Source organism: Physella acuta, unplaced genomic scaffold, assembly GCF_028476545.2.
Source record: "Physella acuta isolate Inbredline_101_S28 unplaced genomic scaffold, ASM2847654v3 ptg000325l, whole genome shotgun sequence".
In the NCBI taxonomy this organism is placed as follows: domain Eukaryota; kingdom Metazoa; phylum Mollusca; class Gastropoda; family Physidae; genus Physella; species Physella acuta.
The window spans coordinates 282,843-300,240 of NW_026731844.1; the positions used below are offsets into that span (position 1 = coordinate 282,843).

The 17,398-nt window shown below is 30.6% G+C and overlaps 1 protein-coding gene across 4 annotated transcripts in view; it reads right to left on the minus strand.

Annotated features, from left to right (window-relative positions):
* The window catches only part of LOC131940689 (myosin-11), a 50,642-nt gene that overhangs the window by 14,249 nt on the left and 18,995 nt on the right, over positions 1 to 17,398 (minus strand). For 3 of the 4 annotated variants that reach the window (XM_059299429.1, XM_059299431.1, XM_059299432.1), the window contains 26 exons: positions 11,120 to 11,310; positions 10,753 to 10,901; positions 10,133 to 10,230; positions 9,754 to 9,898; positions 9,333 to 9,458; positions 8,537 to 8,662; positions 8,154 to 8,321; positions 7,639 to 7,758; positions 7,179 to 7,346; positions 6,821 to 6,892; positions 6,497 to 6,562; positions 6,149 to 6,310; positions 5,986 to 6,065; positions 5,765 to 5,861; positions 5,453 to 5,538; positions 5,216 to 5,279; positions 4,947 to 5,081; positions 4,748 to 4,806; positions 4,134 to 4,213; positions 3,808 to 3,997; positions 3,494 to 3,605; positions 3,227 to 3,369; positions 2,784 to 2,912; positions 2,536 to 2,555; positions 2,138 to 2,181; positions 1,732 to 1,879 (listed from right to left, as the gene is read on the minus strand). In XM_059299429.1, the coding sequence (XP_059155412.1) occupies positions 1,732 to 1,879; positions 2,138 to 2,181; positions 2,536 to 2,555; positions 2,784 to 2,912; positions 3,227 to 3,369; positions 3,494 to 3,605; positions 3,808 to 3,997; positions 4,134 to 4,213; positions 4,748 to 4,806; positions 4,947 to 5,081; positions 5,216 to 5,279; positions 5,453 to 5,538; positions 5,765 to 5,861; positions 5,986 to 6,065; positions 6,149 to 6,310; positions 6,497 to 6,562; positions 6,821 to 6,892; positions 7,179 to 7,346; positions 7,639 to 7,758; positions 8,154 to 8,321; positions 8,537 to 8,662; positions 9,333 to 9,458; positions 9,754 to 9,898; positions 10,133 to 10,230; positions 10,753 to 10,901; positions 11,120 to 11,310 (2,978 nt within the window). The remainder of the gene's footprint in view (positions 1 to 1,731; positions 1,880 to 2,137; positions 2,182 to 2,535; positions 2,556 to 2,783; positions 2,913 to 3,226; positions 3,370 to 3,493; positions 3,606 to 3,807; positions 3,998 to 4,133; positions 4,214 to 4,747; positions 4,807 to 4,946; positions 5,082 to 5,215; positions 5,280 to 5,452; positions 5,539 to 5,764; positions 5,862 to 5,985; positions 6,066 to 6,148; positions 6,311 to 6,496; positions 6,563 to 6,820; positions 6,893 to 7,178; positions 7,347 to 7,638; positions 7,759 to 8,153; positions 8,322 to 8,536; positions 8,663 to 9,332; positions 9,459 to 9,753; positions 9,899 to 10,132; positions 10,231 to 10,752; positions 10,902 to 11,119; positions 11,311 to 17,398) is intronic. The other variant, XM_059299430.1, reaches the window with a different exon arrangement.

The window sequence follows — 17,398 nt, forward strand, 5'->3', positions numbered from 1 at the left end:
TTTTGTTTATGAGAACTTTTTCAAGACAAAAACTGTCATATATATGCATACATATAAATAAAGCCTATATTTAAAAATAAACACATCAAATTTTTTTAGAGAAAATCCAGAATTTAACACTAACTTAACATAGGGCAGCTGTCATTTTGAGGTTATAAAACCCTCTTCCCCCCCCCCCTCCTCCCCTCCCCCAGCACCATTGCCACCGGTCAAGGTTGTTTTAATTACTCTATTCAAATAAAACTAAAATAGTATGTTTAAGCAAAAACATTTACCTAGCACTACTTAGATTTAAAGGTACTATGATTTTAAAATTTGTCAAACATTAAGCAATAACATAGTAGACCTACACAATAACTTGCAAAAAAGCTGCCAACATTAATTTAAGAAATTATACAATCCATTCATAAGATTATTAAAATAAAGAAATAAATGTTTTGACTAAATGAAACTTATTTGAAATGGTTATATTAATCTTCACTATGTAAAAATAACTAAAAAAATGTTTAATTTAAATGTATTAATATTTGAAATAAAAATGTACTCCATTTACTCAGAAATGTGTTTTTATAATTAATTATAATTTATTAAGCAATGGCAGATGAGAACTCAATGGATAAATTGGGTGTAGTTTCATATTATGCTTAATTACTTTTTGGCCAATTATATATCAATTACTGTATATACTCATTCTAAAGACTTCTGATCTATAAAAAGGACAATCTTTTATTTTGGAAAGTAAATAGATTTTGCAGTAGCATTTATTTACTTATTCAGTGTATCCAGGAGCTTATATTTAAAAGCTACCAATGCCATTATTAGACATCCTCCTTACTTTAACTCATTTAATTTGAGAGTCATTTTCATACAAAGTATATAAAGTATTTGTTTTTAGGCTCAAATAATTTTTAAAAACTATATCATTTAAATTAAATCACTTACAATCCTGAAAAGAATATGTAAGCACTTGCAAAATATGTATTAAGATACAAAGTTAATGTGTGTTCATTTTAAATTTTATTAAATACATCAGGTGCTATATAAGTATTCATATTTTACATATATTTTAAATTTAAAAGATAAATAAAAAGATATAAAAATAAGTAAGAGGAAAAAAAAAATTAAATGTGCAATATCTCAAAATGTGTATCTTAATTTTATTTTTTTATTTTTTTAAAATATAGCATTACTAGCTTAGTTTATGGCAGGTAATACAAAACTTTAAATATAGTATCAAACAAGTTTGGATATATTCAAGAATAATATTTAGGATATAATTGAAAACTACATAGATCAAAGGATGAAAATGCTAATTATGCTAATACTGATATTTTGGTAAAATATAATGGGTTTTTATTTTGACTGGCTAAAAAAATTATTTTCTATAAATAAATTGCTAAGAACTTAAGGTAGAAGTGCTTTGAAATAGGAGTGCTTTGAATTATATAAAAAGTGCACATAACAATATAAGAAAAGTGCTTTTCTTGGTATTTTATAATCTAAGGATGTGCATCTGGGGTATTTTTTTTAATAAATGTGCAAAACTAATTTGAAAATTTAGTTAATTAAATCAGTGTTAAAGTATCGTTTATTTAGATGTCAGTTTTAACTTACAGCGGGTTGAAGCTAATGAATTAGACCTTGAAGCAGAACTAGATCAGTGCAGGTGTCAATCAAGGGAGGTCACTCTACAAGACTGCGTGCTGCTATTTGGCACGTGGGTTTACTCACAGTTAAAAAATAAGGTTCCAAATTGACCTTTGTGCTGGGTTTTACCTTCATCGCTTGGAGTTGGGGGTGCGCTGGCAGGTCTTTGAAGACTGTGGATGGACTTGCTTCTAAATGGATTTGACCCTCGTCTTATCACTACGTTACCCTCCTATTCAAATAGCAAAACAAAAAGTATGAAATGAAAAACTTATGACATAAAAAGATGAATAAAAAAAAAAAAAGGCATTCTTGACCAAACAAAAATAAAATTGCATCATCAAATATTCAGGGAGTTCACAATGTTACCATAGTGTAATAATTTCCCTTGTTAATTTGTTAATTAACAATAAGGGGGGTAACCAAGAAAGTTGACATTACAACATGACACACTCCCCGCCCTAAAATTTACTTTATTGAAATGCATTACCTGTTTATTTTTTACAGCCTCAAATAATTCTTCTTGCAAAGACTCTGCCAAAAATTAATTTTTACAAAATATTTTACCAATTAGCAATGATGATATTAAAAATAATAATTTGCAATATTGTCAGATAAGTTTTGAAATGTGAGAAAATTATGTGCATTTTGTGCCAAAAGAATCAATTATGTTATTTAAACGAGATGATCAGTTACATAAACTTTTTTTAAAAAACAGCTGAGTCATATAAATAAATACAAAATCAGATATTACTGAAGTGTTATGGGTAATTTTCATTTCAATAATTATGATGAATTTATGCTGTTTATAGAAACCTAATGTTTTGTATTTTTTTTTAAAAAACAGTGCTAAAACCTATAAGAATGCAATGCAAATTTTTAACTTACTTTCCACTTTAGGCTGTTTTCTGGGAAATAAAAAATATTATTTCACGAATTTACACATATAAATGCCCAAATTTCATATTATACAACTATTTGTTTTCTATCTATCTGTACACAACAAATATTTTGTATTTTTCTGAACACAAATATTCTACATAGAATTTGTTTTAAATGTTTTTTTCTCTGCTTTATTAATTCACAGGTTAGAAAAAACAATGAATTTGCAAATATAAGAAAACTTGAGTGCATACAAAGCTTGCTGTTCCTGTGCTAGTTCAGCAGCTAATGTGTTTCTTATCTCTTGCACATCTTTCCTTAGAGCTTTGTTATCAGCTTCTATCTCTTCTGCAGTTTTGTACAGATTCCTTAGTTCAATATCCCTTAGATAGTGAATACAAATGTTTAATTCTTAGAAATTTATAGTGTTAAAGTAGTACATTTTTTATTATTTTTTTTATATACAAACATTGAATAATTTTTTAATTTAAACGCATCATCTAAGGTTAAGTTTATGTGGGGTTTTTTCATTTTGTTTTAATTGCAACAAACTAAAAAAATTTAAAATTCAATCAAATAAAATAGAAATTGTAGTCAAAAGTTGGGTCTATTTTAAACTGGGAAAATACATTTTCCAAAATGAAAAAGAAATAAAACAAAAAAAATATCAAATAAAATGTAGAATAAATGTAATTACTTTGACTCAGACAATTCTTTAGTTGACTTCAATTCCCTTTCAAGTTTTTCTATGCTTCTTTCTTTTCTGTCAACTTCATTTTGAAGCTCTTGTATGTTCTTCTTCAAATCAGCCACCTCCGTATTACCATCTACTTTTTGTTCCTAATTATAAAAAATAGAAACTTTTACAAAAACAAAACCCTTTAAGCCACTAAGCCTATAAAACATCAAATCAGCCACTTGTATCAAATGGAAACTTTTATAATATTTTTAATAACCAACTAGCCTGTTTCAAGTTGTGAATGACTTGTTCTTGATTTTTCTGTATTTCTTCAGATTTCTCCAGCTGTCGTTTCAGCTCTTGTATTTCTCTCACATGGTCCTCACCAAACAAATTTCTTGAAATTTAATGGAAATATTTTTTCAACATCTTTAAGCCAACATTTTAAATCTTTTTATTCAAAATCAATCATTGTAAGATTTTTGAAAGTGATCAAGGAAATATTTGTTATCTTTAATGTAAACGTGTATTGGAGCATGTATGTATATCTTGAAAGACAAATTTCAATGAAAAGTTTAATGACATACATAAATACATACCGTAAACCTTTCTCATTATTGACTTGGATATATTTAGACCTGACCTCATCAAGTTCAGAGTTCAACTGTTTGATTTCTTCATCTGCCCTTTTTTTGCTGCCTTCCATGAGGTGGATTTGACCTTGCAGTAAAGTGACCTGTTTTTGTACAGCGTCCTTCTCTTTCTGCAGCTTCACCATGTCTGGTTTCTCTGTTCAGGTCATATATGTTTAAATATCTAATTACCATAGCCACTAATCTTAAAGGTAAATAATTAAAAGTCATTCTACTTTATTTAGTACTTTTCTATGTTAGTATCGGCATTATAATATTTATTCGAAACATACCTTGTTTTGAGGATACATTTTCAAAATCTTGTTTAATCCTATTTAATTCATCCTGAAGTTTCAGATTCTCCTCTTTCAGTCTGCAGAAATTGTTTAAATTATTGATTTATATATACACATAGGCTTATATATATATATATATATATATATATATATATATATATATATATATATATATATATATATATATATATATATATATATATATGTGTGTTATATATATATATATATATATATATATATATATATATATATATATATATATATATATATATATATATATATGTGTTATATATATATATATATATATATATATATATATATATATATATATATATATATATATATATATATATATATATATGTGTTTTATATATATATATATATATATATATATATATATATATATATATATATATATATATACACATGTACAATTTATTTAAAAGTTGAGTGGTTTAGTTTTAAAACTAATAATGACAAAGAAATCTTTTTAGTTCAACCTATAATAAACCAGTATTTTTTTTCAAATGTGACCAATATTTTAAGGGATTTTGAGTAAAGATAAAGAATATATAAAGATATGTAATTGCATAAACAAAAATACTACTAGCCTTTCTGCTTCATTTTTGGAAGATGGGCTGCTCAAAGTCTTTTTTATCCTTTTATTTTCCTATTAAATAATAGTATTTTTTCCACAATGTTGATAGCAAACAATTTTTTTAAAAACAATAAGCTAGAAATTGTATCCGACAGTTTCAAAAACATTTTATAGCCAGTTTTTTATGAACCAAAAGTCAGTAGTTTAATTACCTGATTAGCGAGGTTAAGCTTATAAGATAAACTTTCATTGGTTTCCTTCAGTTCTTTGTTTTTCTTCTCAAGTTCTTCCAAGCCTAAACTACTACTCAGGAATCCCACATTGTTACTTAAGAAGCCAGTTTTATTCTGCAATATAGAGAATAGCTTTTTCTTCATTTAAACTTCAGTTATTGTTAAAAATAAAACATATCAGTCATAGCATTTTAATTACTATTTTTTATCTACTAATTTAATTCACTAGGGGCGGGGTGGCAACTCACCAACATTTGTTCTTTTTGCTGAACTAAGTTATCTCTGACTATTTCCAACTCTTTGATTCTTCTCCTTTTAGAAAACCAACATAAAGTATGTAAATCAAGAAAGAAAGATGTAGTCTAAAATATAAATTGCTACTGCCCTCCAATCATAAAAGTATATGGATAGGATCAAATTATACAAAAACTAATTTTTTTAATTTTAAGCTAAATATTGTACATCTAAACTTTTAAAAATATTACCGTAATGTTTCATTTTCATCTTTGAGTTTGTCCACATGTGAGCTTTGATTCCCAACCTCCCTAAATTTGTGTATACCATCTTCTGACTGAAAGTAAAACATTATAGACCATATTTTTCTCAAACATAAATGGCGTGTTTTTTTCTTTAAGTTTTACTAGAGTTTATTACAGTCATCGTACTTTAGGTAAAAAACATGCTACAATAGTTTAATTCCTTTTAACTACAAACAGGATTTTATATACTGAGTAGGTAGTGTTTGCTTAGTGGTAAATATGAATAGTAAATAAAATTCTAAGAAAAACAAATCTTACATTTTTTGCGAGCACTGATTTTTGTGTTTCTAGAAGTTTAATCATTTGTTCATTTTCAGCTTTTTCTTGTAGCAATCTTCTATTTTCAGCTTTAATTCTGCATTAGAATATAGTTTTTAAAATTGTTAATCTATATCTTTTAAATAAATAACTTTTGATTGTATTGTCAAAGTTATGAAGTAGAATACAAAGATGAAGCAAAAATTTAAACTGAAATCTACCTCTCTGCCTCTTCCTCTTTGAATGAAAGAACTTTACTTTTATCTTTGAAAATGTGTAGTTCATGGCGCAAGTTGGTCACCTATACCAACAGAAAGTTTACAAATGTTCAACTGACATCCATTTTTTGACTGCTATACTGCTTTAAGTATGAACTCTACCCACCATATCCTCCATTTCATGGCATCTGTCTGTCAGGTTCTGTAACTCTGACTCCTTTCTGTTTACTGTGGATGTTAGTCTCTCACATGTACTTTTCCATGTATCAAGCTCAGAGTATTGGAATAAAGACTCCTCCCTCAGCCCTTCATTGGCTCTAGCTAATTTCTTTATGGAACCAAATTTTTTTAAAATTCTTATTCTTTTCAAAATGTTTCTTTTTAATTTTTCAAATCAGAATACAACTAATCATCTTAATTTATAAATAAACTTCAAACCTAGCTATAGTTCATTTCTTTGAAAATTAATTAAATAATTAATGTATGATATTTGTGTTTCTCAACAAAATCTTACAGTTTCTAACTCATGTACTCGACTTTCTATATTGTTTCTTTCATACTTGACTTGTTTCAGTTCTGCCTGAACAACATATAAAATATAATACATATAATATTTGTTTTAAAACCTAAAGAAATGTTGAAATTACTTAAAATGCCAAAGTTTATTTTTTGCATATAATGCTAATATCTGTTTACAAGAATTTTTTTTTTAAAGAATATAGTTTTTGCTGTAAATTTTATCTTTTCGGTTTATTCCAAAAAATAAATTAAAATTATCTTAACATATTATGTTTCAGCATTTTGTTGAGTAGCCTCCCATTGATAACCAAATACCAACCCTGAGCCTCTGAATTATCTCATCTTGAAAATTTCTGTCTTTGCTCTCATCACTGCTTTTACCATTTTTCACCTGCAATAAAATTATATCAATTGAATAAAATAATAAAAAAAGGATATGAGCATTCAACAGTTTAAATTTTTAAATGTAACTATGGGTTTTTTATTCTATTCAAGAATAAAAGCTGGTAAAAAGGTATACATTCACTGTTTAGGCCTATAGGGTTTTTTATTTTATTCAACCTATATACAGGTTGTTTTTTTTGTTTTTTTTAAAGAGGTAGAGCCTACATTCACTATGAAACTAAATTGTACAAATTGGCCAGATTTTTAAAAATTAAATCTAATTTGAGGACTACCTGTGTTGATCTGTCTAACTCAGATTGTAGTCTCAATCTCTCCTGGTTTAATAATTCTTGCTGGGATTGCCAAATTGCTTTGCTTCTTTCTAGAACTGAGACTTGTTCTAAGGCACGCTCATAGGAAACTTTCACAGAAGAGAGTTCTGATGTGAGCTCTTCACACACCTAGACATAATTTACAAACATGTTTTATAACATATCCTTAAACTTGCCTAAGCTTTTAAATATAAACTCTTTTTAAAATAGATCTTCTTAAGATATTGAATAATTTAACACCAGGGAAAGTATAGTGGGCGTAGTGCTGATCAAACTCCTTGCAGATGCCTAGGTCACAGAAATAGGTAACTCCACCTGCCCCATGGGCCACCAAGTTTGAAAGGATATCTAAGTAGCTTTAAAACACTAAACAGTTTGTCAATTCAATTTTCTTTAAGTAACTTCCATCTTACAGCATTACCTTTTTAACAGATGTCAGCTCTGCATTCAGATCACCATTATCTACATTTTGTTTTCTATGTTTGTGAGGGCTATATCTAATCTGCTGGGCACCAATTTGATCTTCAAGGCTCAGCTTGGCCTATATAACAAATAAGCTTTAATTAATAGGTTTAAGTATTTCTGCCATTTTTATTTTGAATTTTTAAAACTATGATATAAATAGAATATGAGGTTTTTAACTAAGAATTAAAGATCATACATGTGTCTGATAAAATATACAACAAAGCCAACAGTTGCCACAGGATTGGTTATTTGTTGTTCTTTTCTTATAAATTCAGTTTTTTAAATGTTGAAAAATCTAATTAAAAATTAGACTCATACACTCATTAGTTGTTCCTTTTCCTGGACTATTTGCTGTATCCTACTAAAAATCTAATAAAAAATTAGACTAGGGTCATACCGTCATTAGCTGTTCCTTCTCCAGGACCAGTTGCTGTATCCTACTAAAAATCTAATTAAAAATTAGACTCATACCCTCATTAGCTGTTCCTTCTCCAGGACCATTTGCTGTATCCTACTGCTCATCTCCAGTTTCTCTTGAAACAATCTGTCACGATCAGCACTGGTTGCAGAAAGCCTGGCTTTTAGATCAGTCAGCATGTCTTTGTAGCTTTCAACTTGCTTGGCAGCTTGAACTTTGTCCTAAAATAGCCAACATAAAATAATACACTGATGATTTAAGTGTTTTATTATTTCTATAATCTTGACTACCTTGATTTCAATAAAAATTAACATTTGTTAAAGTGTATACGTGTATACAGTCTGATATGAAATAAATCTATTCGATTATAGTAAATTATATGTTTACTTGAGTGATAAACTCATGAGTTTGAATGAAATGAATTTTAATCAAATACTTCAGTAGAGTGTCTCCAGGTGGAAGAGAGACGTTCATTCTCATCCCTCACAGCTTGCAGTAAACTCCGCAGTTCCATCATTTGACCAGCCATTTCTTGAACTTTTCTAGATAATACTGTGTTGTCCTAGTGATGATTAAGATTATAGTTTTTTACAGCTTCATTTCATAAAAGCTTAAGTTAAAATTGTTCAAAGCTTAAGTAAAAATTGTTCAATGCTTAAGTTAAACATTGTTCGAAGCTTAAGTTAAACATTGTTCAAAGCTTAAGTTAAAATTGTTCAATGCTTAAGTTAAACATTGCTAAAAGTTTAAGTTAAACATTGCTCAAAGCTTAAGTTAAACATTGTTCAAAGCCTAAGTTAAAATTGTTCAAAGCTTAAGTTAAAATTGTTCAAAGCTTAAGTTAAACATTATTCAAAGCTAAAGCTTATGTTAAAAAATTGTTCAAAGCTTAAGTTAAACATTGTTCAAAGTTTATGTTAAAAAATTGTTCAAAGCTTAAGTTAAACAGTGTTCAAAGCTTATGTTAAACATTGTTCAAAGCTTAAGTTAAAATTGCTCAAAGCTTTAGTTATACATTGTTCAAAGCTTAGGTTAAAAAATTGTTCAAAGCTTAAGTGAAACACTGTTCAGCAAAAAGTTTTTAAAAACAGGCTGTTAAATTTAAATTGCAAATAATATAATGAAAAAATATGCATGGAATGTATAGCCTTAACAAAGTTAATCTTTAATACTACAATGCTGTTTTATTTTAATTATCATTTATTTTCAAATTGCTAAAAATATCCACTCACTTCTTTTAATCGTATACATTCATTTGTAAGATTTCTGTTATCATTGTCCAAAGTCCCAAACCTAGTTTTTGTCATACCAAAGGCTTCTTTCATCAAAGCATTTTCTGACTGCAATTTTTCTTTGTCCTGATTCATAATGCATGTTAGTACACAATTGTTAGTTGATATATGTCAACATAAACAGAGACAGATTATAATATACATTCTTTTGTAAGATTTCTGTTATCATTGTCCAAAGTCCCAAACCTAGTTTTAGTCATACCAAAGGCTTCTTTCATCAAAGCATTTTCTGACTTCAATTTTTCTTTGTCCTGATTAGTACACAATCGTTAGTTGATATATTTCAACATAAACAGAGACAGATTATAATATTAAAACAACAAAGCAATGTGTGAGAGGCTGATAAAGTAATTGAACTCACCTGCTGTAGTTTTGTATTCTCCTCCTCTAAGAGAGATAAAATGGTGGTGGTGTGGTTAAGAAGGTGCACCCTCTTATCATTATCACTCTCAGTACTGTGGTGCTGGCTCTTCAAACTTTTTAGCTGGAAATCTAGCGCACTAATTCTGTAAGTAGATAATACAGTGTTAACTTGGTCATTAGGGGTCATCCATAAATGATGTCACGCTTTTTGGATGATTTTTACCTCCCCCCTCCCCTCCGTCACACATTGTCACAAAACGCCAGACCCCCCCCCCCTAAAATGACGTCACACCTCAGCCTACAACCCCCGTCAAAATTGCAGTTGAATTTTTCTTAAAACATCAATAAATGTTGTTGATAATCTGAGATTACGATACCTGTCCTGCATTTCTTCTCGAAGTCGCAAATTTTCCATCTTTAATTTTTGCTTTTCTTCTTCAGCTGACTCCAGCTGATTTATTTTTTTTCTATATTCCTAAAGTGGAAATAAAGACTTTCATAAATGTCATGAGTTCAATTACTAAGTCATAGAATTTTTTTTTTATATTCCTAAAGTGGAAATAGATATTTTGATAACTGTCATGTGTTCAATTACTATGTTGTAGAATTTTTTTTCTATATTCCTTAAGTGGAAATAGATATTTTGGTAACTGTCATGAGTTCAATTACTATATCATAGAATTTTTTTCTATATTCGTAAAGTTGAAATAGATACTGTCATAAATTTAATGTGTTCAATTACTATATCGTAGAATTTTTTTTCTATATTCCTAAAGTGGAAATAGATACTGTCATAAATTTTATGTGTTCAGTTACTATATCGTAGAATTTTTTTCTATATTCCAAAAGTGGAATTAGATACTTTCATAAATGTTATGTGTTCAATTACTATGTGGTAGAATTTTTTAAAAACTTCAACAAAATACAAATAAGCTGTATAAGTGTTATAAGCCTTTAACAAAATGATTAGGTTACTTTAATGTACATGATAGTTTACCCTCTCTTTAAATTTGAGATCTTCTACCATTGCATTATTCTCTTTGGCTGCAGACTCTATTTTACCAAGCCGCTCATTTTGAAGATCTAAAGTTGTCTGAGCCTCTTTGAGTTTGTGCATTAGAGTATTGCGACGAGACTCACTTTCATCTGCACACCAGACAACAAAAACAATTTTAATTTACTTAATATAACCTGGCTAATTAAAAGCCTAATTTTAAAAAATTTGTTTTCTTTATAATGATTTGAAGTAGTCAATATTTTTTACTAGCCCTAGGCACATTTATTCAAATGAACCACTACTTAATCCTGTGAAGCTCCTGAGTACCACTAGCACATACAATTTTTAACTACAAATACAATCCTACCCAGTGCAGTCTGAAGTTCTTGCGCTGATTTTTCTGAGTTAGTTGATCCACTAAGAAATGATCGGCTGCCCAGGTGGGGTGGGAGGTCTCCAGCACTGTGGCGGTTAAGGCGTGACATTGAGCTTGACCTGGAGAGCCTTGAGGGAAGACTAGATTTCATGTCCTGGACACCGGAAGTGTTAAAACTGTTGCTGAAATGTTATTGGCATTCAATTGGAAAGAATAACTTACAAGTGAATAGAACAGTCAGCAACCACCATATATTATTTTAATGACCTGTGTAAATCAAACAACTAACACATATACCTGTGTCCATCAAACAACTAACACATATGTTACTGACTTGTGTCAATCAAACAACTAACACATATACCTGTGTCCATCAAACAACTAACACATATGTTACTGACTTGTGTCAATCAAACAACTAACACATATGTTACTGACCTGTGTCTAACAAACAACTAACACATATGTTACTGACCTGTGTAAATCAAACAACTACCCCATATGTTACTGACCTGTGTCTAACAAACAACTAACACATATGTTACTGACCTGTGTCAATCAAACAACTAACACATATGTTACTGACCTGTGTCTAACAAACAACTAACACATATGTTACTGACCTGTGTCTAACAAACAACTAACACATATGTTACTGACCTGTGGCCATCAAACAACTAACACATATGTTACTGACCTGTGTCAATCAAACAACTAACACATATGTTACTGACCTGTGTCTAACAAACAACTAACACATATGTTACTGACCTGTGTCTAACAAACGACTAACACATATGTTACTGACCTGTGTCAATCAAACAACTAACACATATGTTACTGACCTGTGTCTAACAAACAACTAACACATATGTTACTGACCTGTGTCTAACAAACAACTAACACATATGTTACTGACCTGTGTCAATCAAACAACTAACACATATGTTACTGACCTGTGTCTAACAAACAACTAACACATATGTTACTGACCTGTGTCTAACAAACTACTAACACATATGTTACTGACCTGTGTCTAACAAACAACTAACACATATGTTACTGACCTGTGTCCATCAAACAACTAACACATATGTTACTGACCTGTGTCTAACAACTAACACATATGTTACTGACCTGTGTTTAACAAACAACTAACACATTTGTTACTGACTTGTGGCCATCAAACAACTAACACATATGTTACTGACTTGTGTAAATCAAACAACTAACACATATGATACTGACTTGTGTCCATCAAACAACTAACACATATGTTACTGACTTGTGTCAATCAAACAACTAACACATATGTTACTGACCTGTGTCTAACAAACAACTAACACATATGTTACTGACCTGTGTCTAACAAACAACTAACACATATGTTACTGACTTGTGTAAATCAAACAACTAACACATATGTTACTGACCTGTGTTAATCAAACAACTAACACATATGTTACTGACCTGTGTCAATCAAACAACTAACACATATGTTACTGACCTGTGTCTAACAAACAACTAACACATATGTTACTGACCTGTGTCTAACAAACTACTAACACATATGTTACTGACCTGTGTCAATCAAACAACTAACACATATGTTACTGACCTGTGTCTAACAAACAACTAACACATATGTCACTGACCTGTGGCCATCAAACAACTAACACATATGTTACTGACCTGTGTCCATCAAACAACTAACACATATGTTACTGACCTGTGTCAATCAAACAACTAACACATATGTTACTGACCTGTGTCTAACAAACAACTAACACATATGTTACTGACCTGTGTCTAACAAACGACTAACACATATGTTACTGACCTGTGTCAATCAAACAACTAACACATATGTTACTGACCTGTGTCTAACAAACAACTAACACATATGTTACTGACCTGTGTCTAACAAACAACTAACACATATGTTACTGACCTGTGTCAATCAAACAACTAACACATATGTTACTGACCTGTGTCTAACAAACAACTAACACATATGTTACTGACCTGTGTCTAACAAACTACTAACACATATGTTACTGACCTGTGTCTAACAAACAACTAACACATATGTTACTGACCTGTGTCCATCAAACAACTAACACATATGTTACTGACCTGTGTCTAACAACTAACACATATGTTACTGACCTGTGTTTAACAAACAACTAACACATTTGTTACTGACTTGTGGCCATCAAACAACTAACACATATGTTACTGACTTGTGTAAATCAAACAACTAACACATATGATACTGACTTGTGTCCATCAAACAACTAACACATATGTTACTGACTTGTGTCAATCAAACAACTAACACATATGTTACTGACCTGTGTCTAACAAACAACTAACACATATGTTACTGACCTGTGTCTAACAAACAACTAACACATATGTTACTGACTTGTGTAAATCAAACAACTAACACATATGTTACTGACCTGTGTTAATCAAACAACTAACACATATGTTACTGACCTGTGTAAATCAAACAACTAACACATATGTTACTGACCTGTGTTAATCAAACAACTAACACATATGTTACTGACCTGTGTCTAACAACTAACACATATGTTACTGACCTGTGTCTAACAAACAACTAACACATATGTTACTGACCTGTGTCTAACAAACAACTAACACATATGTTACTGACTTGTGTAAATCAAACAACTAACACATATGTTACTGACTTGTGTAAATCAAACAACTAACACATATGTTACTGACCTGTGTCTAACAAACAACTAACACATATGTTACTGACCTGTGTCCATCAAACAACTAACACATATGTTACTGACCTGTGTCTAACAAACAACTAACACATATGTTACTGACCTGTGTCCATCAAACAACTAACACATATGTTACTGACCTGTGTCTAACAAACAACTAACACATATGTTACTGACCTGTGTCTAACAAACAACTAACACATATGTTACTGACCTGTGTCTAACAAACAACTAACACATATGTTACTGACCTACGTCTAACAAACAACTAACACATATGTTACTGACCTGTGTCAATCAAACAACTAACACATATGTTACTGACCTGTGTCCATCAAACAACTAACACATATGTTACTGACCTGTGTCCATCAAACAACTAACACATATGTTACTGACTTGTGTAAATCAAACAACTAACACATGTTACTGACCTGTGTCAATCAAACAACTAACACATATGTTACTGACCTGTGTAAATCAAACAACTAACACATATGTTACTGAATTGTGGCCATCAAACAACTAACACATATGTTACTGACCTGTGTCAATCAAACAACTAACACATATGTTACTGACCTGTGTAAATCAAACAACTAACACATATGTTACTGAATTGTGGCCATCAAACAACTAACACATATGTTACTGACCTGTGTCTAACAAACAACTAACACATATGTTACTGACTTGTTTCCATTAAACAACTAACACATATGTTACTGACTTGTGTTTATCAAACAACTAACACATATGTTACTGACTTGTGTCCATCAAACAACTAACATATATGTTACTGACCTGTGTAAATCAAACAACTAACACATATGTTACTGACCTGTGTAAATCAAACAACTAACACATATGTTACTGACCTACGTCTAACAAACAACTAACACATATGTTACTGACTTGTGTCCATCAAACAACTAACACATATGTTACTGACCTGTGTCTAACAAACAACTAACACATATGTTACTGACCTGTGTCTATCAAACAACTAACACATATGTTACTGACCTGTGTCCATCAAACAACTAACACATATGTTACTGACTTGTGTACATCAAACAACTAACACATATGTTACTGACCTGTGTTTATCAAACAACTAACACATATGTTACTGACCTGTGTACATCAAACAACTAACACATATGTTACTGACCTGTGTCTAACAAACAACTAACATATATGTTACTGACTTGTGTAAATCAAACAACTAACACATATGTTACTGACCTGTGTCAATCAAACAACTAACACATATGTTACTGACCTGTGTAAATCAAACAACTAACACATATGTTACTGACCTGTGTCAATCAAACAACTAACACATATGTTACTGACCTGTGTAAATCAAACAACTAACACATATGTTACTGACCTGTGTCCATCAAACAACTAACACATATGTTACTGACCTGTGTACATCAAACAACTAACACATATGTTACTGACCTGTGTCAATCAAACAACTAACACATATGTTACTGACCTGTGTCTAACAAACAACTAACACATATGTTACTGACCTGTGTCCATCAAACAACTAACACATATGTTACTGACCTGTGTCTAACAAACAACTAACATATATGTTACTGACTTGTGTAAATCAAACAACTAACACATATGTTACTGACCTGTGTCAATCAAACAACTAACACATATGTTACTGACCTGTGTCTAACAAACAACTAACACATATGTTACTGACCTGTGTAAATCAAACAACTAACACATATGTTACTGACCTGTGTCCATCAAACAACTAACACATATGTTACTGACCTGTGTCTAACAAACAACTAACATATATGTTACTGACTTGTGTAAATCAAACAACTAACACATATGTTACTGACCTGTGTCAATCAAACAACTAACACATATGTTACTGACCTGTGTAAATCAAACAACTAACACATATGTTACTGACCTGTGTAAATCAAACAACTAACACATATGTTACTGACCTGTGTCCATCAAACAACTAACACATATGTTACTGACCTGTGTCTAACAAACAACTAACATATATGTTACTGACTTGTGTAAATCAAACAACTAACACATATGTTACTGACCTGTGTCAATCAAACAACTAACACATATGTTACTGACCTGTGTAAATCAAACAACTAACACATATGTTACTGACCTGTGTAAATCAAACAACTAACACATATGTTACTGACCTGTGTCTAACAAACAACTAACATATATGTTACTGACTTGTGTAAATCAAACAACTAACACATATGTTACTGACCTGTGTCAATCAAACAACTAACACATATGTTACTGACCTGTGTAAATCAAACAACTAACACATATGTTACTGACCTGTGTCAATCAAACAACTAACACATATGTTACTGACCTGTGTAAATCAAACAACTAACACATATGTTACTGACCTGTGTCCATCAAACAACTAACACATATGTTACTGACCTGTGTCAATCAAACAACTAACACATATGTTACTGACCTGTGTCTAACAAACAACTAACACATATGTTACTGACCTGTGTCTAACAAACAACTAACACATATGTTACTGACCTACGTCTAACAAACAACTAACACATATGTTACTGACCTGTGTCAATCAAACAACTAACACATATGTTACTGACTTGTGTACATCAAACAACTAACACATATGTTACTGACCTGTGTCCATCAAACAACTAACACATATGTTACTGACTTGTGTAAATCAAACAACTAACACATATGTTACTGACCTGTGTCAATCAAACAACTAACACATATGTTACTGACCTGTGTAAATCAAACAACTAACACATATGTTACTGAATTGTGGCCATCAAACAACTAACACATATGTTACTGACCTGTGTCAATCAAACAACTAACACATATGTTACTGACCTGTGTCAATCAAACAACTAACACATATGTTACTGACCTGTGTCTAACAAACAACTAACACATATGTTACTGACTTGTTTCCATTAAACAACTAACACATATGTTACTGACTTGTGTTTATCAAACAACTAACACATATGTTACTGACTTGTGTCCATCAAACAACTAACATATATGTTACTGACCTGTGTAAATCAAACAACTAACACATATGTTACTGACCTGTGTAAATCAAACAACTAACACATATGTTACTGACCTACGTCTAACAAACAACTAACACATATGTTACTGACTTGTGTCCATCAAACAACTAACACATATGTTACTGACCTGTGTCTAACAAACAACTAACACATATGTTACTGACCTGTGTCTAACAAACAACTAACACATATGTTACTGACTTGTGTCCATTAAACAACTAACACATATGTTACTGACTTGTGTCTAACAAACAACTAACACATATGTTACTGACTTGTGTTTATCAAACAACTAACACATATGTTACTGACTTGTGTCCATCAAACAACTAACACATATGTTACTGACTTGTGTCCATCAAACAACTAACACATATGTTACTGAC